The 23321-nt window shown below is 42.8% G+C and overlaps 1 protein-coding gene across 1 annotated transcript in view; it reads right to left on the bottom strand.

The window, feature by feature from the left end:
* Positions 1-23321, bottom strand: part of LOC126295045 (F-box/LRR-repeat protein 14-like) — a 62428-nt gene that overhangs the window by 25234 nt on the left and 13873 nt on the right. The window contains exon 2 of the mRNA XM_049987294.1: positions 19461-19871. Coding sequence (XP_049843251.1) covers positions 19461-19861 — 401 coding nt within the window. The 5' untranslated portion in view covers positions 19862-19871. The remainder of the gene's footprint in view (positions 1-19460; positions 19872-23321) is intronic.

The following is a 23321-nucleotide window of genomic DNA, read 5'->3' as shown; positions in this document are numbered from 1 at the left end:
TGTTCTACAGTTTAAAAAAGTGACATTATTCTCTCACTTAAAAAAAAGCATTTGGCCAGCTTCCTCAAATAAGTCTTTCAATTCAACATACTCCCCTTCTTGTAATGTAAAGTATATAATATGATTACTTTGGTTAATCTGCACCATGGTGCATGACTGGAGACAGCCGGAATTATATCTGAAGTGCTTGCCATTACAAGTGAATGTCAAATTGGCTTGAAGTCCATGTAGTACATGCTATTATTTGCATTCCAGCACAACTGCATACGTTATGTAAGAATAATGGCATCCACAGGATATCCAATGAAGAAAACCAAGATTTAAAAATTGAATATCTTGAAAACTAAGACTGACATACAACTGCAACTAACATACATTTATTGCAAAAGCTATATAAATTTTACACAGAAGTTTCGAAATAGATGCTAACAGATGGTGATGCATGTCTCAATGCAAATACACTACTGGCCGTTAAAATTGCTACATCAAGAAGAAATGCAGATGCTAACATGCAATTTGGGTGCATAGATCCTGAGAAATCAGTACCCAGAACAACCACCTCTGGCCATAATAACGGCCTTGATACGCTTTGGCATTGAGTCAAACAGATCTCGGATGGCGTGTACAGGTACAGCTGCCCGTGCAGCTTCAACACGATACCACAGTTCATCAAGAGTAGTCACTGGCGTATTGTGACAAGCCAATTGCTCGGCCACCATTGACCAGACGTTTTCAATTGGTGAGAGATCTGGAGAATGTGCTGTCCAGGGCAGCAGTTGAACATTTTCTGTATCCAGAAAGGCCCGTACAGGACCTGCAACATGCGGTCGTGCATTATCCTGCTGAAATGTAGGGTTTCGCAGGGATCGAATGAAGGGTAGAGCCACGGGTTATAACACATCTGAAATGTAAGTTCCACTGTTCCAAGTGCCGTCAATGGGACAAGAGGTGACCAAGATGTGTAACCAAAGGCACCCCATACCATCACGCTGCATGATACGCCAGTACGATGATGACGAATACACACTTCCAATGTATGTTCCCCACGATGTCGCCAAACACGGATGCTACCATCACGATGCTGTAAACAGAATCTGGATTCGTCCGAGAAAATGACATTTTGCCATTCGTGCACCCAGGTTTGTCGCCGAGTACACCATTGCAGGCACTCCTGTCTGTGATGCAGCATCGAGGGTAACCGCAGTCATGGTCTCTGAGCTGATAGTCCATGCTGCTGCAAACGTCGTCAAACTGTTTGTCCAGATGATAGTTGTCTTGCAAACGTCCCCATCTGTTGACTCAGGAATCGAGACGTGGCTGCATGATCCGTTACATCCGTGCGGATAAGATGCCTGTAATCTCGACTGCTAGTGATATGAGGTCATTGGGATCCAGCAGGGTGTTCCGTACCACCCTCCTTAACCCAGCGATTCCATATTCTGCCAACAGTCATTGGATCTCAACCAACAGGGGCAGCAATGTCACGATACGATAATCCGCAATCCTGACCTTTATCAAAGTCAGAAACGTGATGGTACGCATTTCTTCTCCATACACGAGGCATCAAAATGTTTTACCAGGTAGTGCTGGTCAACTGCTGTTTGTTTATGAGAAATCGGTTGGAAACTTTCCTCATGTCAGCACGTTGTAGGTGTCGCCACCAGCACCAACCTTATGTGAATGCTCTGAAAAGCTAATCATTTGCATATCACAGCATATTCTTCCTGTTGATTACATTTCATGTCTGTAGCAAGTCATCTTTATGGTGTAGCAATTTTAAAGGCCAGTAGTGTAGATTCAGAAACCACAAAGCCTGACTGAAGCTCAACCATTGTGACGGGACGATTCTGGTAGACGGAGCCATCCCATGTGCCCCACAAATTGAGTAGGATCAGGCAAATGAGGATGCCAATTCATCAGTGCACCAATAAATTTCCAAGAGACCAATGTAACAACACTCTTCCTGAAGTGTTCATCAAGAAAGCGAAACACTTGTCTGCTCCCATAGTGCATGAAGAACTCTGTGCCTGGGTAATCCTCCAATGTAGCCAAAATTGCAATGTAATGGTCACTAGTGATTCTTTCTCACACGAAAAAAGGGTAAGTAATGCTTCTGCAGCACAAATTTTAAGTTTGAGGGAATACAGAGGTTTGTTTTCACACAAACGGGATTTTCAAAACCTCAAAATTACCAGTTCTGTTTATTCACCACTCAGTTCAAGTGGAAATGTGCTTCATCTGCAAACCAGATGCAGCCAGCATCAAATCCTCCATTATCCATCAGTGTGAGATTCTGTTTCGCTAAGTCAGACCTCTGTCCCACAGCTCGTATAGGTATGGAATGGTGGCTTTGCATTCTGAATGGAAACACATGTAAGTTCTGTCTGAGTATTTTCTGCATTCTGAAACACTTCAAACTAGAGTCTGTTGCAATTCATCTGATGGATTTCCTCAGATTTCACCAAATAACTCCAGAAACCTTAGTACCGTTTTCAAACGTAATTTTTAGTTTGCCTCACATCAACATTCCCTGAGTAAGCGAAGGAACTTGGCCCCCCTTCTTGCAACAGTATACCGTAGGTCTCTAAAAGAGTGTAGCGTTCCAACAGATTGGAAAAGGGCACAGGTCATCCCCATTTTCAAGAAAAGACGTTGAACATACGTGCAGAACTATAGACCTATATCTCTAACGTCACTCAGTTGTAGAATTTTGGAACACGTATTACGTTCGAGTATAATAACTTTTCTGGAGACTAGAAATCTACTCTGTAGCAATCAGCATGGGTTTAGAAAAAGACGGTTGTGTGAAACCCAGCTCACGCTATTCGTCCACGAGACTCGGAGGGCCACAGACACAGGTTCACAGGTAGATGCCGTGTTTCTTGACTTCCACGAGGCGTTCGGTACAGTTCCCCACAGTCATTTAATGAACAAAGTAACAGCATATGGACTATCAGACCAATTGTGCGATTGGATTGAAGAGTTCCTAGATAACAGAACGCAGCATGTCATTCTCAATGGAGAGAAGTCTTCCGAAGTAAGAGTGATTTCAGGTGCGCCGCAGAGGAGTGTCGTAGGACCATTGCTATTCACCATATACATAAATGATCTTGTGAATGACATCGGAAGCTCACAGGCTTTTTGCGGATGATGTTGTAGTATATCGAGAGGCTGTAACAAAAGAAAATTGTACTGAAATGCTAGAGGATCTGCAATGAATTGACATATGGTGCAGGGAATGGTAATTGAATCTCAATATAGACAAGTGTAATGTGCTGCAAATACATAGAAAGAAAGATCCTTTATCATTTATCTACAGTATAGCAGGTCAGCAACTGGAAGCAGTTAATTCTGTGAATTATCTGGGAGTAGGTACTAGGAGTGATTTAAAATGGAATGATCATATAAAGTTGATCGTCGGTAAAGTGGATGCCAGACTGAGATTCATTGGAAGAATCCTAAGAAAATGCAATCCAAAAACAAAGAAAGTAGGTTACAGTACACTTTTTCGCCCACTGCTTAAATATTGCTCACCAGTGTGGGATCCATACCAGATAGGGTTGATAGAAGAGAGAGACAGAGAGAAGATCCAATGGAGAGCAGCGCGCTTCGTTACAGGATCATTTAGTAATCGCGGAAGCGTTACGGAGATGACAGATAAACTCCAGTGGAAGACTCTGAAGGAGAAATGCTCAGTAGCTAGGTACGGGCTTTTGTTGAAGTTTCGAGAACATACCTTCACCGAGGAGTCGAGCAGTATATTGCTGCCTCCTACGAATATCTCGCGAAGAGAGCAAGAGGATAAAATCAGAGAGATTAGAGCGTACACAGAGGCATACCGGGAATCTTTCTTTCCACAAACAATACGAGACTGGAATAGAAGGGAGAACCGATAGTGGTACTCAAAGTACCCTCCGCCACACACCGTCAGGTGGCTTGCGGAGTATAGATGTAGATGTAGATGTATCATCAGCAACACTGCTCGTCCACTGGAATTTGGCGAAGAGCTTGCGAATAATTTTTGCGTCGGGTTCTTTTGAACTGCACCTTGTTAGTCTAGGACTGTGTTCTAACCTATAGTCTTCCAGAAGCACCATGTTGATCAATGGAATACAGGATCTCAACTCCTCCTTTTGGTTCGCTAACCTCCTTTCAGATTTCAATGACGGAACTGATTGCTCTGATCCGCGGCACACTATTTACAGGCACTATGTATTGCAATCATAGTGCCGTCTGTTAGGGGGTTTCCAAACTATTTCTCAACTTCTGTACAAATTCTTTATAAAATTTTTATTGCTTTCACAGTAAACATACCATTTGTGGCAGTTGTCTACCAATCTAAGTCTATGAGATACTTAATTTTGAAATGAGGTACTCATTTACTGGGCACCGTCATTCTGTATGTAAAGAAAGATTACAGAGCAGGTTGCTCATTCGGAAATTGCATTTCAGTGTTTTGTTTCTGAGAAGATCGTCTTATGCCTCGCATACAAGGAAGTAGCATCTATTGTAACACGAGTCAGTCTGCGAGCTTTGAAATTGGCCATTTCCATGAGCAGCCAAGGAGGCAGGACCGCCATTTGCAGTGCCTCACACTTCACAAACCACTATGCCGTCACCACGCAGCTTCTGTTAATCCGCCTACCGCGACCTTGCTGGACACTGCCTGCCTCACGTCCTCGAGTGTCGTCGGGCACTGCTGTTGCACACCACAGACCTGTGCCTCATTGGACTGGGCAGTTACAACCTCTAAGAGACAATCCCTCTTTGGTCGTTAAACCGAGCATCTTCTAACTGGTGGATACAATGGAATTTTAATTCTAGTTGTCTAGAAGTGATTTTATTTTCCTAGTACTAAGGCTTCGTGTTGACTGACTAAATAAACTGTTGTTCTTCACTACCACTGGCACATCAATCAGCGATTCCCCGTTGTTGTCACAGACGTACGAGGTATGTTCAGAAAGTTCCAAAACATTCATAATTTCATGTTCAAATGGCTCTGAGCTCTATGGGACTTAACATCTGAGGTCATCAGTCCCCTAGAACTTAGAACTACTTAGACCTAACTAACCTAAGGACATCACACACATCCATGCCCGAGGCAGGATTCGAACCTGTGGCCGTAGTGGTCGCGTGGCTCCGGACTGTAGTGGCTAGAACCGCTCGGCCACACCTGCCGGCCATAATTTCACGCCAATGGTGTGTTGGAGTGAAATGCATTTGGCATTGCTGCACCTGTCTGTGTTTAATGTGCAACTGCCGGAAGTTTCATTATAGTATATCTATTAGTTATGGTTCAGTGCTGTGTCGAGGAGGACGTAGTGTCGTATAGTTTGCAGATTTCGAGATGGCAGAGTTAAAGAAGCAATGTGTCTGCATTACATTTTGTGTAAAACTCAAGAAAATATTTACAGAGACACACCAAATGATGCAGGAGCCCTATGGTGATGAGTGATTAAGCCATACTCGATGTTACAAATAGTTCACACAGTTAAAAAATGGCCAAACAGAAGTTATGCATGGAGCAGCGTGGGCAAGAGCCGATTTTTGGAAGGTGCCATGGCTCACGGTGGGCAGCCCTCCGGGGCTATTAATATGCACATATAGAAGACAACTCTTGTTCAGGATTCTCTTCAATATCCACTGGTGACATTCATCTCAGGAACATCATCAAAATTGTGATTGCCAATCAAAGACAGACTGTCTAAGAGATTGCAGAAGAATGTAACATTTCAGTTGGGTCATGTCATGAAATCCAGACACAGCATCTCGGAATGCAGCGTATAGTCGCCAAGGTCCCACAGATCATGACTCGAGACCAGAAAGACAGTCATCTCACCATTCCCCTCTGCAGTCATCCTCTGTAGTCTCCAGACTTGGCCCCTGCGGACTTTCTTATAATTCCAAAGTTGAAAACCCTGTTGAAAGGACAATGTAGAGAACCCCATTGAAAGGGCAATGACAGATGAGATAAAAGAAGATTCGCAGGTGGCACTTCATACGATCCAGCAAGAGACATACCAAGACCGCTTCCAAAGTGGAAATGGCATTGGGAGTAGTGTGTCAACTGTGGAGGATTTCAGAGGAGACCATGTATAATAAGTAAAAGATAAAAAAATCAAACAACTGAAAATCCAGGATGGAATGTAACAACATTATGAAAAGGAAAGTTGCCGTTTAACTTATAGCGGACATGCTGAGTCACTGGTTGGCACAACAAAAAGACTGTCACAAATAAAGCTTTTCGCTCGTGGGACCTTCATCAGAAATACACACACACACACACACACACACACACACACACACACACACACACACACACACACACAACTTAACACTCACAGTGGCTATAGTTGCCCAAGACTGCAGTTGTTTGTGTAAGTTCCGTTAGCATGTGTGCATGCACGTGTGTGTGTGTGTGTGTGTGTGTGTGTGTGTGTGTGTGTGTGTGTTTTTGACAAAGGCCTTAAGGGCCAAAAGCTTTAATTGTGACAGTCTTTTTGTTGCCTATCTGTCACTCAGCATCTCCGCTACATGGTAAGTGGCAACTTTCCTTTCCATAATACTGTTATAAGTAAAAGTACGCACAGAAAAATTTTGTGGAAAAAGTTCTGGAGTTTTTTGAACAGACCTCGTATAAACTCATACACAATTTATGAATGTGAAACTTACTGCATACACTGGATTGACCAAAGTCATGGAATACATCCTTTTGCCCAGCACAGTAAAGCAATTCAGCATCACACAGACTCAACAACTCGTTGGAAGTCCCCAGTGTCTATAGCCGTCCATAACTGCAAAAGTGTTGTTGGTGCAGGATTTTGTGCTCAAACTGATCTTCTCTATTGCATCCCATAAATGTTCAGTGGGTGGCCAAATAATTCGTTCTGTCCAGAATGCTCTCTAAACCAACTACGAGCAACTGTGGTCCAGTATCAGGGCACATTGTCATTCATAAAAATTCCATTGTTGTTTGGCACCATGAAATCCACACATGCATATAGTCTCCAAGCATCCAGAAATAACCATTTCCAGCCAATGATCAGTTCGGAGTACCAAGTCCATTCCGTGTAAACACAGCCTACACTATTACGGCACCACCAGCAGCTTTCACAGTGCCTTGTCGACATCTCGGACTCGGCGCTTCATGGGGGCTGCACAACACTCCAACCATACCATCAGCTATTACTGGGATCCATCTAACCAGGCCATGGTTTTCCAGTCATCTAGGGTCCTACCAATATGGTCACGAGCCCATAAGAGGCGCTGCAGCCAACATTATGCTGCAGCCAACATTATGCTGCAGCCAACGTCACTCATCTGCTGCCCTAGCCTGTTAACGGCAAATTTTGCCACACTGTCCTAACAAATATATTCGTCATTTGTCCCAAACTGATTTCTGTGTTTATTTAACGCAGTCCTGCTCTTCTGTTAGCACCGGCAACTCTAAAACACAGCTGCTCTGTCATTAAATGAAGGCCACTGGTCGCTGCATTTCCCATGGTGAAAGGAAATGCCTGAAATGTTGTATTCTTGGCACACTGTTGGCACTGTGGATCTCGAAATATTGAATTCGCTAATGATTTCCAAAATGGAATGTCCCAAGCATCTAGCTCCAACTAGCACACCACAATCAAAGTCTGTTAATTCCCATTGTGTGGCCGTAACCCCATCGAAAACCCTTTCAGATGAATCACACGAGTACAAATGACAGCTCTGCCATGCACTGGCCACTAATACCTTGTGTCCACAACACTACTGCCACCTGTATATGTGCATATTACTAACGCATAACTTATCACTTCAGTGTAATCTTTCCTTGTAAACACAATGTGTTTCTCCTACCCAGTGCTTGATAAATACCCAGTCGTGTGACCTCCTGTAGTGCAGAGGGGAGGGGGGGCTGAAATTCATTATTTAAACTTTTCTGTGCATTTTAAAAGTGCAAATATAACATTTGTACTAGTAAAAAATAAAGTTATATCATACCAAATCTCAAAATTTGCAGTTCTGATTTTTTCTCATCTTGGTGCGTACTATCACAAATCAAGCACTGCTCCTATCTACACTACTGGCCACTAAAATTGCTACACCATAAAGATGACGTGCAGCAGATGCGAAATTTAACTGACAGGAAGAAGATGCTGTGATATGCAAATGATCAGCTTTTCATTGTATTCACAAAAGGTTGGCGCCGGTGGCGACACCTACAACATGCTGACATTAGGAAAGTTTCCAATCGATTTCTCATACACAGCAGTTGACCGGTGTTTCCTAGTGAAACATTGTTGTGATGCCTTGTGTAAGGAGGAGAAATTCGTAGCATCACATTTCCGACTTTGATAAAGGTCGGATTGTGGCCTATAGCGATTGCGGTTTATCGTATCGTGACATCGCTGCTTGTGTTGGTCGAGATCCTATGACTGTTAGCAGAATATGAAATCGGTGGGTTCAGGAGGGTAATACGGAATGCCGTGCTGGATCCCTATAGCCTCGTATCACTAGCAGTCGAGATGACGAGCATCTTATCCACATGGCTGTAACGGATCGTGCAGCCACATCTTGATCCGTGAGCCAACAGATGGGGACGTTTGCGAGACAATAACCATCTGCACAAACAGTTTGACGACATTTGCAGCGGCATGGACTATCAGCTCCAAGACCGTGGCTCTGGGTTGCCCTTGACGCTGCATCACAGACAGGAGTGCCTGCAATGGTGTACTCGACGACGAACCTGGGTGCGCGAATGGCAAAACGTCATTTTTTCAGATGAATCCAGGTTCTGTTATTACAGCATCATGATGGTCGCATCCGTGTTTGGCGACATCGCGGTGAACACACATTGGAAGTGTGTATTCGTCATCGCCATACTGGCGTATCACCCGGCGTGATGGTATGGGGTGCCATTGGTTACATGTCTCGGTCACCTCTTGTTCGCACTGACGGCACTTTGAACAGTGGACGTTACATTTCAGATGTGTTACGACCCGTGGCTCTACCCTTCACTCGATCCCTGCAAAACCCTGCATTTCAGCAGGATAATGCACAACCACATGTTGGAGGTCCTGTACGGGCCTTTCTGGACACAGAAAATGTTTCACTGCTGCCCTGGCCAGCACATTCTAGATATCTCTCACTAATTGAAAACGTCTTGTCAATGGTGGCTGAGCAACTAGCTCCTTACAATATGCCAGTCACTACTCATGATGAATTGTGGTATCGTGTTAAAGCTGAATGGGCAGCTGTAGCTGTACACCCCATACAAGCTTTGTTTGACTCAATGCCCAGGTGTATCAAGGTCGTTATTACTGCCAGAGGTGGTTGTTCTGGGTACTGATTTCTCTGGATCTATGCACCCAAATTGTGTGAAAATGTAATCACATGGCAGTTCTAGTATAATATATATGTCTAATGAATACCCGTTTATCATCTGCATTTCTTCTTGGTGTAGCAATTTTAATGGCCAGTAGTGTATTTGGAGTGGTTATGCAGAAATGCATCTCTTTTGCACATCCAAGAATGTAGTGCACATCCTGCCAATTTGCCTTTTGTTGTCAGCTGTCCTCACAGGTTTGCAATTTTAATGACTAGCAGTGAATAATTCAGTCATTTTATAGCAGTTTTATGATCAAAATTGCTTGATGCAATGGGTGATTATGAGTAAATACAGTACCATTCAGAAATAGGATGAGACCATGGGAGTACTACAGTTGTCCTTTAGAGCAGTCAGTGAAAGAGAGAGCAGCTTATTCTTGTACTGTTGTAACAAATCATTTGCTGCATATGCCTGCATGTTAGTCCTGTTTCATACTGTGGTCACCGCAACCAGTTTCCAGCTGAAGGAGAAAGCGAGTGTTCGTCCTGCTGAAGATGATCATCTGGTCTTACTTTAGTCCTTCTGAATGGGTGGTGGTCAGAGCCACCTAGCCCGATTTCAAAGTGAGTGATTTTCCCACGATAATTGTTTTTTCCCTACGTCCATTCCAGGGAAAATGACAGGAAGCAGCACCCTACAGAAGTGCTGTAAGTAGGAGCAGTGTACGACCAATAATGAAATGCCTAGGTTATGCTTCTGTTTACGATTGACTGAAAGGCCTAAGTGTTAAACAATTTTGTGGAGCAGTTTCGAGCCCACAAAATGAGGGAGTTGGCCGGCAGTCCTCATGGGACTGAAATAGAGGACTGTGGACCCGCTGGGTTGGAGTTTATGTTTTCAGGCATTTATCGTTTCAGATGTCTGGAGACATTTTATATGCATAAATGACCTAATGGATAGGCCAAGCAGCAATTTACAGCTCTTTGCTGATGATGCCATGGTGTGCAGTAAAGTGCCATCATTGAGCAACTGTATAAGGATATAGCATGCTTTAGGCAGAATTTCTAGTTGGTTTGATGAATGGCAGCTTGCTGTAAATGTAGAAAAGTGTAAGTTCATGCGCATCAGTAGGAAAAACAAACACTGCAACATTTAAATGCAGCTATAGTAGTTTGCTGCTTGATACAGCCACATCAAATGAATACCTAGGTGTAATGTTACTTTCTAACACGAAATGGAAAGAACATGCCAGTTTATTAACAGGAAAGGTGAATGTTCAACTTCATTTTATTGAAGAATTTCATGAAAGTGTAGCTTATTTATAAAGGAGACAGCATATAGAACACTAGTGCGGTCCATTCTTCAATATTACTCAAGAGTTTGAGAACCTCATCCGGTACGATTGACAGAAGATACTGAAGCAATTGAGACGCATGCTGCTACATTTGTCAGTGGTAGGTTTTATCAGCGGCAAGAATTACATAGATGCTTCGTGAACTCCAATGGGAATCCTTGGAGGAAAGACGACATTCTTTTCTCAAAGCACTATTAAAAAATTTAAAGCACTGACAATTGAGGCCGACTGTAGACCTCAAAGATAAGATGAGAGAATTAAGTGATTGTATGTAGGCTTGTAGACAGTCATTTTTCCCTCGCTCTGTTTGCAAGTGAAACAGAAAATAAAATTACTAGTACTAGTATGTGGTACCTTCCACCATGCATCACATGGTGGCTTGTAGGGTATGTAGGTATAGATGTAGATTTCGGGACCCTTCACGGTTCACGAGGCTGCTGTTTTGGTACAGAAATCCTACAGAGTATTCAAGAGTGTGTTCCCATGTGTGGCTCTGGAATTCTGCTTGGGCACTTGGCAGATTTTCCCATCGAGTGTTGCGAATTGGTGGGCATGGGCTGGTTTAATAGAAAGAGATCTCAGAGCAAAGCGTAGAGAAATTAGCTGGCTGGAGGTGATGTTGGATAAAGTGATGGGCTTAGCTACTCGTGCCAATAAATTTCATTTATTTCTGTGAAAGTTTGAGTCTAGTGTTGGTGTGTGTCTTTTTCCCTACTGACAATCTGTATTCCTGTTTTGTTACCATGGAAATTATCAGCAGAGAGATTGCTTGGAGTCAGTTGGAGGCCGTGATGTACGAGGGTGGTTTGAAAAGTTCTCGGAATCACGACGAGAGGTTAGCGCTAGTGCAATGAGTTATTCACGTGATCCTCATTGGACTGTTGCCTGTAAACACGTGCCACATCAGTGCTCTTGGAAGAGAGCTGTGGCAGTGACATGGCTCTGTTGTTGTTCCCATGTAATGATTTGCGAAGATGGGGGGAAAAAAATAAAGAAAGAAATAAAATTAAAAACAAAATAATCGAGATTCGAGTAGTGATTAAGCACTTCATAAAGAAAGGTATGAAAGCAAAGGACATTTATGCCGATTTCCAGAACACTCTGCTTCTTCATATTCAACTGTTGCCAAGTGGACAAATGAATTTAAATTTCGTCGGCAGAGCTTAGATGGTGACCCATGCAGTGGTCGACCAAGATGTGTGACTACTCCAGAAATCATTGCAAAGGTGCACAAAATGGTCAGGAAGATTGCCGACTGAAAGTGCGTGAAATTGCTCGTACTCGCTAGATGTCATCTGAAAGGGTATGCCACATTTTAACTGAAGAATTAGAAATGAAAAAAAATTATCTGCAAGATGGGTGCTGTGACTCTTGACTCTGGACCGAAAACACATGAGAATGGACATATTGGAACAATGTTTGACCCAATTTAGGAGAGACAAACAAGATTTTTTGCACCGGTTTGTGACTGCAGATGAAACTTGGGTGCACTACTATACCCCAGAGACAAAACAACAGTCAAAGCAGTGGAAATACGCTGAATATCCGGCACCAGAGAAATCAAAGACAATTCCTTTGGTGAGAAAGGTCATGGCATCAGTGTTCTGGGATGCAAAGGGGATTCTGTTTTAGCAGTGCTCTGGGATGCAAAGGGGATTCTGTTTTAGATTATCTTCCCACTGGAGTATAATATGCCAACCTCCTGGACAAGTTACATCAAAGGTACGTCAAAAAAGGCCAGGTTTACCATAGAAGAAAGTCATCTTCCACCAGGACAATGTGCACCTGCACACATGCTGTTGCCATGGCAAAATTACATGAACTAAGGTATGAATTGCAGCAACACCCACCTTATTCACCTGATATGGCTCTGTCAGACGTCCATCTCTTCCAAAAACTGAAAATTTTTCTTCGTGGGTGAACATTCACTGAAAACAAAGAACTGATAATAGCTGAAGTTGACAACTATTTTGCAGGCCTGGAGGAAACTCATTTTCAAGATGGGATCAAGGCTTTAGAACATTGTTGGATGAAGTGTATTAATCTAAAAGGAGACTACATAGAAAAATAAAACAAAGGTTTCAGTGCTGTAAGTACATTTTTTCTATTCCGCTCTGAGAACTTTTCAAACGACCCTCGTATCAGCAAGTACAAAGTAGTGATTGAACACTAAGATTCCCTGTTAGTAAACCACCTGATACTGGGTGCATTTTTTCATACTTACATAGTTTTATTCCACTATGCTGAGTTGTACTTAAATGTATTCCATACATGTCACTCTTAGTTTGAATTAATTTCAGTTTTTATATTATATTACATATTATTGTTAGTCACTTCTAAATATAAAATATGCACAATTTTAATGGATTTTCATTAAGCTTTCAGGAACAATAAGAAACAGAAGGGGGAAAATCATGTATCCACACATGTAAAGAATATTGTATAACTGCTGTGAAATGTTACTAATGAATTTGAATTAGATTGTATATGAATTATTATTATCAACATGAAATCTGTGCTTGTAAATTTACAACCCTTTACGTAATTCATTATTTATTTATGAAACAAGGGAAAATCCAGAATGGAATGTAACACCTTATTCACATTCCTCCAGAACCTCAACAGCTTCTCCCCTACTTGCTTCACCTGGACCTACTCCGTCCAACAAACCACCTTTCTAGATGTTGACCTACATCTCAGAGATGGGTACATCGGTACCTCTATCCATATCAAACCTGCCAACCACAGGCAATACCTCCACTTTGACAGCTGCTGCCCATTCAATACCAAGAAGTCCCTTCTGTATAGCCTAGCCACCTGTGGTTGTCACATCTGCAGTGACGATCGGTCTCTCTAGAAATATACCAAGGATATCACTGATACCTTCACACATCATAATTATCCTCCCAAACTTGTACAGAAACAAATCTCGCATGCCTCATCTTTCCAGCCTCCCACTGCTCAGTGTCTGACTACAGAAGAGCATTCCTCTCATAACTCAGTACCACCCAGGAATGGAGCAACTGAATTACATTCTCCACCAGGGTTTTGACTACCTCTCATCATTCCTTGAAATGAGAAATGTCCTGTCCACTATCCTTCCCACCCCTCCCACAGTGGTATTCTGCTGTCCACAGAACCTACACAATATACTAGTCCATCCCTTCACAACCCTGCTCCTAATCCCTAACCTCATGGCTCATATCTCTGTAATAGACCTAGACGCAAGACCTGTCCCATACATTCTCCCACCATCACCTACTCCAGTCAGGTCACAGACATCACCTATCCCATCAAAAGCAGGGCTACCTGTGGAACCAGTCATGTGACTGAAATTTGTAAAGCAGATTTGTTTTCACTGATAGTTTCCCTGACACAACTGCTTTCTGTTACTATTGAATAGAGTCTGCAACTCAATTGATTTACATTATTATTTCCAGTTGCTTTTACAGTAATGGGAAGTGTTAACTGTTGGTATTCATTGTGTTTTCTTCTCCTGAACACCTGTATTTGTGTTATTCACTAGTTAATATCTCGGACATTTATTTGAACGATGTCACCATTTTGTTAGAAACTGTGGAAACAGTAGAAGAAGTAGGAAATAATTGACAATTCCATGAATTGTACTTCAAATGATGACTGTTGAGCCAATAAGAGTCTGGAATAAGAATAAATAACTCATCAGGTCATTTATGCACAGTCCAGTCACATTATTGTGATCACCACGTATGTTTGATGCCAACATACAACAACCACACACAGATGCCCTGTGGCAGCAATAGCAGTGGAGAGTACATAAAGTGTGACAGAGGGACACGGAACAGATTGCAGTTGTTGTCGTAATGCAGAAACGGAGCAATTTATCTGACATCCAAAAAGACCACGATCATTGGCTTTTGGGCCAAGTGTGGAAGCATTTACGAAATGCCTACATTTGTAAACTGTTTGCATGCCACCCTGGTTAACTCTTTCGGGACACTGTGCATTTCCCCAAAGCGGAGCAATTCGGTGGCACTGTGCGAGTTCCATATCCCTTAGGTTTCTTTCGCCTCTTATAAAATCTACAGTTTTTGACTTATCAGTGTTTCTTTTCTTTTTTTTTTTTTGTAAATGAAGCTTAAAACATGCTCTTTACTGGCATATTATTTTCATTATTCCATATCGCACACTTTTTGACTTGGCAATGGTGTGCAATAGAAAAAAATGATAAATTTGATTTTTTTTACTTTTTTTTTTAGTTGAGAGGTGATGCCTTGAATTAGACATATTAAAATTAGTTGTATCTTATTCTTTAAATTTTTAGCTTTAGAACGACATATAAAATACAATTTTATCTCTTATAGGACGTCTGTGGGAAGAAAAGCAAAAACTCCATTTTGAGGGATGAAAAACTTGATTTATGTCAATTAACTACTACATTTCATAAAATTTGCTTAAAACAAACTTTACAACATTGGCATATCGATTTTTTGATAGGCAACCATGTTTTACAAGTCCTTTTGGTAAATTTGCTACTTTTTGATACCTGTTGAAGCACTCGGGCACACGAAGAGAAGAGTCGGACAGACAAGTTTCGCCTAAAAAGGGGGGACTGTTTTCGTCGTCCTGGTTTGGAGCAATCACTGCAAATGACAGTAACCTTGTTTTCTGGTATCCATTCTTGCGATATCATGACACAGGCCGTCCATCCGGTGTAGGTCACCATGCTCAGAGCACGGCCTCTTCCTCAGTGGGGTCGGTTGAGCCCTGACGACACCCACAAGTTCCTTGACGAAACTCTTCCGAAACTGCAAATGACTCTTTGGTGTCTCTCCTCTTTTCTTTGCTACGACGACATATAACCTGAAATTAGCCAGAACAATTACCCTTTTGCCAAAATAAAAATTTACTATGTAGGACCAGGCCTACCAGAAAAGTGAATATTGTACCTCGAATAACCAGAAGAAAATTTTCCTCGACCATTTGAAGGATTTCGTGGCAAAATGGAATGCAGTGATTGGCTCCGTCTACGGCTCCCATATTTGCCGTGTAGTCACAAATAACTAATGGCTTCTGACGTGACAATCAGGCCACGCACACGGGCCTCGCGTCCTATAGTGAGTGCCACATCGGGCCATGTATACGGGCTTCACATCCCGAAAGGGTTAAATTATACTGTGCACGACAAAACGGTGCAATCCAAATCAGCACTGAGGTAGCTGTTGTGCACCACAGGGCACGGATGACAGGGGTGAATGACAGCTGTGGAGATGCAACTGTTGAGCAACTGACCACCCAGACTACTGACAGAGTTTCCTCAATGACCATTCTGCGAACATTGCTACATACGGGCCTCCCGAGCAGGTGACTAGTTCGTGCAACCGTGCGACTGCTGTTCACTGACGAACAAGGCTGGAATTTGCACAACTGGATGTCCACCAAGTGTCGAAAAGTGGCCTTTTCAGATGTGTCACATTTTCTTTCCATGGAACACACAGCTGTTAGCGTGTGTGGTGTGAAAATCTGACACCAAAGACCCTGCAGCAATCGTCACAAGTTGCCGGGCCGAGGGCATTCCTCGAGTGATCTCGTCATTCTGGAAGGTACAGTGGGTCGACAAGAATGCATCTATCCTCGGGAATCACATCCAAGCATACATGCAGTTTAAATGGTAACTAACTGAAAACCTCAGCTGTCGACAGGTGGTGTTGATATACCTCGATGTGGACAGCTGAAAATGTGTGCCCCGACCGGGACTCGAACCCGGCATCTCCCACTTACATGGCAGACACTCTATCCATCTGAGCCACCGAGGACACAGATGAATAGCGCGACTGCAGGTACTTATCCCTTGCACGCTTCCTGTGAGACTCACATTCCCAACTGTCCACAATTCTACATATGTATTGTACCTTATAGACATCTTTCGAGAACGAGTTACTGTCTCTTCGTATACATAGTTAAAGGCTACCCAGCCACTGACCTTCATCTGTGCGAATGCGTGCAGGTTGCCCAAACTCTTACAGGAATCGCCAAAAGTGTGCGAGAGTAATGAATGGGTGGGCAAATGTCTATAAGGTACAATACATATGTAGAATTGTGGACAGTTGGGAATGTGAGTCTCACGGGAAGCATGCATGGGATAAGTCCCTGCAGTCATGCTATTCATCTGTGACCTCAGTGGCTCAGATGGAAAGAGCGTCTGCCCTGTAAGCACGAGATCCCGGGTTCGAGTCCCGCCCGGGGAACACATTTTCAGCTGTCCACATTGAGGTATATCAACAACACCTGTCGGCAGCTGAGGTTTTCAGTTAGTAACCATTTATTCCAGGGAAAAGCTGCACGGTCATTAACACTAACTGTTCTTTCGAGAACAAGTTACTGTCTTCGTATATACATGCAGTTTGTTTTCCTTTAGCGTGGTGGCATCTCCCAGCAGGACAATGAGATATGTTGCACAACTAACTGTGTACATGATGGTTTGAAGAGCACCAAGATGAATCTAAGATACACCCTTGGCCACCAATCTCCCCAGATCTAAAACCGATCTAGTACCAGTGGGACCACCTGAATTGGGCTGTTTGGGCCGCAGATCCTCAATTGAGAAACTTAGGACAGCTTGCCACGGTACTGGAGTCGGCAGGCCTCCACATCACTGCCGGTACCTCCCAGAAACTAATCAACCCTCTTCCTGCACACCTCACAGTGATCTACAGCGCAAAAGGTGGTTATTCAGGCTTTTGACAGCTGGTCACATTAATGTGACTGGACAGTGTATATACTGTGGAAACTAATAGACCTATAACAAGGGCAACTACCTTCCAGGGCTTTCATATGGTTTAGGCACAGTTTCTCGTGCCTTTAACAACCTCTATATCGATACGGTGTTTCTTATAGAATTTTAAAATTTTGTTTGAATGTTTTCCTGCATTACACTGTTTACTGGCTTTTTACATTTTATTGATTTTTCCAATATATTTTCCTCTTCTCTTATACGAGGGTAACTCCAAAAGAAATGCTCACTATTTTTGTAAAAATACAGTTTTCATTCTGCATGTGTGAAAGTTTTACAGTATGTAGATACATCCTTCCCACTTGTTTTCAAACTTAGTTCAACCTGTTCCTGTGAGTGGCGCCGTCACAGCACGTCTTCAAGATGGCTGCTATACTTTACGTTCGTCGGAAGCAACATGCTGCCATAGAATTCCTGTGCTGTGAAAATGAGACAGTGGGAAACTTCCACAAGAGGTTGAAAAAGATGTATGGAGATCGCGGTGCAGTTAGTCAGTGGGCAAGCAGATTACGTGATGAAAGCAGGCACAGCAATATTGAGGATTGTCCTTGCAGCGGCGGGCCTCGTACTGCACTCACTTCAGACAATCTGCAGAGAGTTAACGAATTGGTGACTACCAACGGATGCATCACAGTGAACGAATTGTCACGCTACGTTGGGATAGGGGGAAGGAAGTGTTTGCAGGATACTGGAAGTGTTGGTGTTAAAAAAGGTTTGTGCCAGGCGGGTTCCCAGGATGTTGGCAGTGGCTCACAAAGAAACAAGAAAAACAGTATGCACCGAACTTTTGGAACAGTACGAGAATGGTGGAGATGAATTTATTGGAAGAAGTATGAAAGGTGATGAAACATGGCTCCATCATTTTTCACCAGAGACGAAGAGGCAATCAATGGAGTGGCACCAAGCAAATTCACCCAAGGAAAAAAAAAAAATTCAAAACCACACCTTCTGGTGGAAAAGTTATGGCTATGGTGTTCTTCGATTCGGAAGGACTGTTGCTTGTGGACATCATGCCAAGTGGAACCACCATAAATTCTGACGCATATGTGATGACACTGAAGAAACTTCAAGCTCAAGTGAGTCTTGTTCGATAAAATTGGTAAAAGCAGGGTGTTTTGGTGTTGCATGACAATGCACGGCCACATGTCAGTCAAAAAACAAACATGGATGCGATCACAAAACTCGGATGGACAATACTGAAAGATCCGCCTTACAGTCGTGACCTGGCTCCATGTGACTGTCATCTCTTTGGGAAACTGAAAGACTCTCTCCATGGAACAAAGTTTGAAGATGATGACTTCCTTGTGCACGCTGCCAAACAGTGGTTCCAACAGGTTGGTCCAGATTTTACCGTGCGGGTATACAGGTGCTGGTTCCAAGATGGCGTAAGGCAGTTGAGAGGGATGGAGATTCTGGGGAGAAATGAAAATATTGTTCCTAAAGGATGTATCTACACACTGTAAAACTTTCAAACGTGTAAAATAAAACATGGATTAAAAAAAAAAAAAAAATAGTGTGTATTTCTTTTGGAGTGACACTCGTACATTCTATGTGCCCACAATTTGTTCTCTGTCTCTGTCTGTCTGTCTGTCATCCCCCCCCCCCCCCTCCCTGTCCCCACAGCCCCTGCCTAATTTTGCAAAATTGATGTCACGCCATTTAAATCAAAGATTGTTTTTCTCTTAGGAAGGTGCATTGTGTGAGGCAAAAAGTGTCACTGACGGATTAATCAAATAAAAAAAAATTAGTTTTGCAACCAAGGCTGTCTGTTACTTTTACATCTGAAAATCTCTCTCTGCTGAGAATGACATACTGTGTTCTGATTGGTAGAAACTCTGCAATCCAATAACACAGTCAGCCTGAGGCCACACACACTCATTTTGTTCATTAGGTGGCAGTGATGACTGTACCAAATGCCTTCCAACAGATACTCTGTCTGATGTAAACATGCGATTGTAGGGTCACCGGTGTCACTCAGCTATTGCATTCCATTTGCAGACAGAATGAAATCCTCTCACCTGGCCAGGCTGGTGACGTTGGACCAGACGAGGAAGTCACCCGGGATGCTGAGGCTCCGGACGCGGCTCCCGGCGGTGAGAAGCTCGAACTTCTCCTGCTGGAAGATGTCCCAGCGCACCGTCACCGAGTCCTCTGTGGCCCGCAGGCAGAAGCGGTTGCCCGCCTCAAGGGTGAGGTCGCGCCCGGTCGACAGCATGCGGGCCACCAGGTACGCCTCTTCCGCCTGCGCCTCGTCCGGCGCCTCGTAGGTGCGGCCCCGCCAGGGGGCGCGGAATCTGAACAGCCGGCGCCAGTGCGCGCACACGTGCAGTGCGCACGTTACCGCGTCGGCGAGCGGCAGCCGCGAGAACACCTCGAGCAGGACCTCGTCCGGCAGGTCGGCCAGAACCGTGTCCTCCATCGTGGGGATGCTGCGGGTGGGCAAACGGCCTGTGAGGACATTTTCTCAATTGCAGGTGCTGGGTAGAGTCTCATTTACACCAGATATAAAAACACATTTCTGTTTATATGTGGTGTCTGTTCTTTCCTACATCCAAAATAACAGACTCTATTTTGATCCAACAGCCATTACAAGTTAAGACACAAAGGAATTACAGACATTGACTGTAAGCAGGCATTGATTAAAATCAATGTAGTTGCAATGACTGCTGCATCCAGATGGCTCAATGGTCAGAGCATCTGCCTATTAAGCAAGAAATCTACGTTTGAACCCCGGTCTGGCACAAATTTTCTACTTTCCCCATTGATTTCAATCAATGATCACGTGCAGCCAATCTCTATAATTCCTTTGTGACATTTCTGTTTGCAACATTGTTTCTGACAGAATCTACAATACATTTTCAACTATATTTGTTATTTGTCTCCCTGTCCACATTAGTGACAAATTGATTGTAATCTAACGTACCTAGATCCTCATATAGGTGTAGGTCATTCATCTTTGTAGCGAAGAGGTCGATACATTATAACTTTTGTCATAAGTAAACTACATGAACATTATTGCGGATCATCCTCATCGCTTCATGCTTGAAGTCCCCCCTCCCCACCCCCTTTAGGCGATGACATCTTCCAGCAGAATACCTGTCTGTGTTGCAAGGTCAGATTCATGACACAGTGACCTGAGGGGCATTACAGTGAATGCACATTGACGTCTTGGGCATGTGCCCGATCTGTATCCACTGGAATACATATCGGGAACTAGCTGTGTGCCCGTAAACCGCCATCCCATAATTTGCAGGAATTGCTTGACTTATGCACAGACACCTGGTGCCACATACTTCTGGATTCCTGTCGAGGACTTCTGGAATCTGTGCCGAGCAGACTCTCTGTTGTACTGTGTTTGAAAAGTGGAACGGTACGCTATTAAAGAGGTTATCATCTTGCTTTGGCTAATCAGTGTAAATTACTCGATTTATTTTGAAGACATTTACACAGCTTCACAGTAATTGTTAAAATTTCACATTTTATGAAATTCAGTAGAGTAAATTTTTGCCCTTAAATCAGAAATATGTATTTCAAAATTGTCTGTCCCTTGTGCAGAATATGTAGTCACAGCAAATACTTGTTAAATAAATGTTTTATCATTGTAAATCATGATAAATTAGAATTGTAATAATGTAGTAAGAATCATCAATTGTACAAATCATTTATATAATGGACAGAGCTGGCCAAAGAGTCAGATGCAGTCAGTGATTTAATGGGCTATTGTGAGTTAATCAATTGTAGAATGAAATGTTGGTCATGATGGAGTTTATCAATTAATGGAGAAATTACACAGCATATTTATCATAGTTTATTTCAAATATGATGTATGTAAAGTTATTAAAAGTCCAGGACTTTTTGTCTGTGAAAACAAGAAATAGCTACATTACACTTGACACTTGTAGGGAGGTGGCAGCAGCAGTTTTGTATGTGGTGCTGACCACTCACATCTTGTGACGCCACTCATGCCTGCAGCAATCCAGAACTGCTCGAATTACCTTCTGTGCATTCATCACTTCAGCCCTATCTGAAATGTTCAAGTTGCTGCTACTGCATTAATATGAATGAAACACCTTGCTAGCACGGGTCGTTAGCGATTAACTCCTGACGACAATGGCAAGAGACAGCTATCAAAAGCTCAAGCGTTTTATTCGAAGTTACACACCTTACAAAATGAAACTATTTTATTGAACCGTGCAACAATGAACAACTCAGGGTACACGAGAAATAATTACAATCAACAATTCCCAAAAGCATCGAATCTTCATTCTGTTCTGTTTTCTGCTCTTATTCTTTTACACACTACTAAACACTCAACATGTTATTTGAGCAAAAGTTTTACAGTTTCTGTCTGTTTATCTGTATCATCTTCAGCATTGAAGCTGGCGGCAAAAATTTCACAAGTATTCACATTGTATGCTACACTATGACCAGGGGACAGGATGAATTAATAATATGTAATGGTTTATTATTAATATTTGACAATAAATCTGGAACAAATACTAACAAAGAGAGAGAGGGGCTGGCCAGTACTTACCTCAGCTCAGTACAGCCGATAGATACACAAAAAACAACCGAAAATTTACGTTCCTAGCTTTCGGAATAAATATTTCTTCATCAGGGAGGAGAGAGGGGAAAGAAAAAGAAGAAGGGAAAGTCGATTTAGTTACTCACAACCCAGGTTATGAAGCAACAGGGAAAGGGAAACAGGGAGGGTAGCAAGGATGGAGGCATGGTTGTCAGAGGGAAGCCAAAGATATTCTACTGTAAGTACTGTGCCAGCTTCACACCAAAGAGGATGCATACAGAAGTAAAGAGGTATATAGTATAAAGATAAACACAACTATGTAGGATGAATTTATGCGTGAATGGCTAAAGAGGAAAGGGAAAGAGTGGAAGACTGAAGAGTAAATGGGAGTGAGGTTGTTTAACGTAGGTTAATTATGCTGGTAGCGGAGCATGCCCTCCAGCATAATTCTAGGGACCAAGGAACCTGCTACACCATATGTGCCATTTGTCTTCTCCCACCAAACACCAGTCCCTCTGAACTGCGGAGATGAGAACTTGCACTCCAATACATCCTGTCACCCCACCATCCCCCTGGACTGAACCTACGTTAAACAACTTCACACCCATTTACTCTTCAGTCTTCTCCTCTTTCCCTTTCCTCTTTAGCCATTCACGCATCTTTTCATCCTACATAGTTGTGTTTATCTTTATACTAAATACCTCTTTACTTCTGTATGCATCCTCTTTGGTGTGAAGCTGGCACAATACTTACAGTAGAATATCTTTGGCTTCCTCTGACAACCATGCCTCCATCCTTGCTACCCTCCATTTTCCTTTCCCTGTTGCTTCATAACCTGGGTTGTGAGTAACTAAATCCACTTTCCCTTCTTCCCTTTCTTTCCCCTCTCTCCTCCCTGATGAAGGAACATTTATTCAGAATGCTAGGAACGTACATTTTTGGTTCTGTTTTTTGTGTATCTATCGGATTTACTAAGCTGAGGTAAGTACTGGCCAGCCCCTCTATCTCTTTGTCAGTATTTGTTTCACGTCTTTATATGAGATTTTCCATTAATCATTTACAATACATCTGGACAAAGACAAAGGCTTGAAAAGAGTGTTGGACAAAACTCACTAGAGCAAAGCTGGCAGACATGACACACTATGTGATCTAAATGTAGAAGAAGGCATTCCTTCTTTCAACTTCACTGTGATTTCAGTTCCCAATTTTAAAATTATAATGAACTGAGGTGTGACATCATTTCAGGGAAAATGATAGGTCACACCTATATCGTCCTAGATGTGGAAAGGTGATTCTGAAGTTAAAGTTGTCATATTTTAGAATTAAGGCAAGAACAGCCCACTGAGTGGGAAAT

This window comes from Schistocerca gregaria, chromosome 11 (genome assembly GCF_023897955.1).
Source record: "Schistocerca gregaria isolate iqSchGreg1 chromosome 11, iqSchGreg1.2, whole genome shotgun sequence".
Taxonomy (NCBI): Eukaryota; Metazoa; Arthropoda; class Insecta; order Orthoptera; family Acrididae; genus Schistocerca; species Schistocerca gregaria.
The sequence above is the reverse complement of the archived record's forward strand: the minus strand, read 5'-3'. Positions and strand labels throughout refer to the sequence as shown.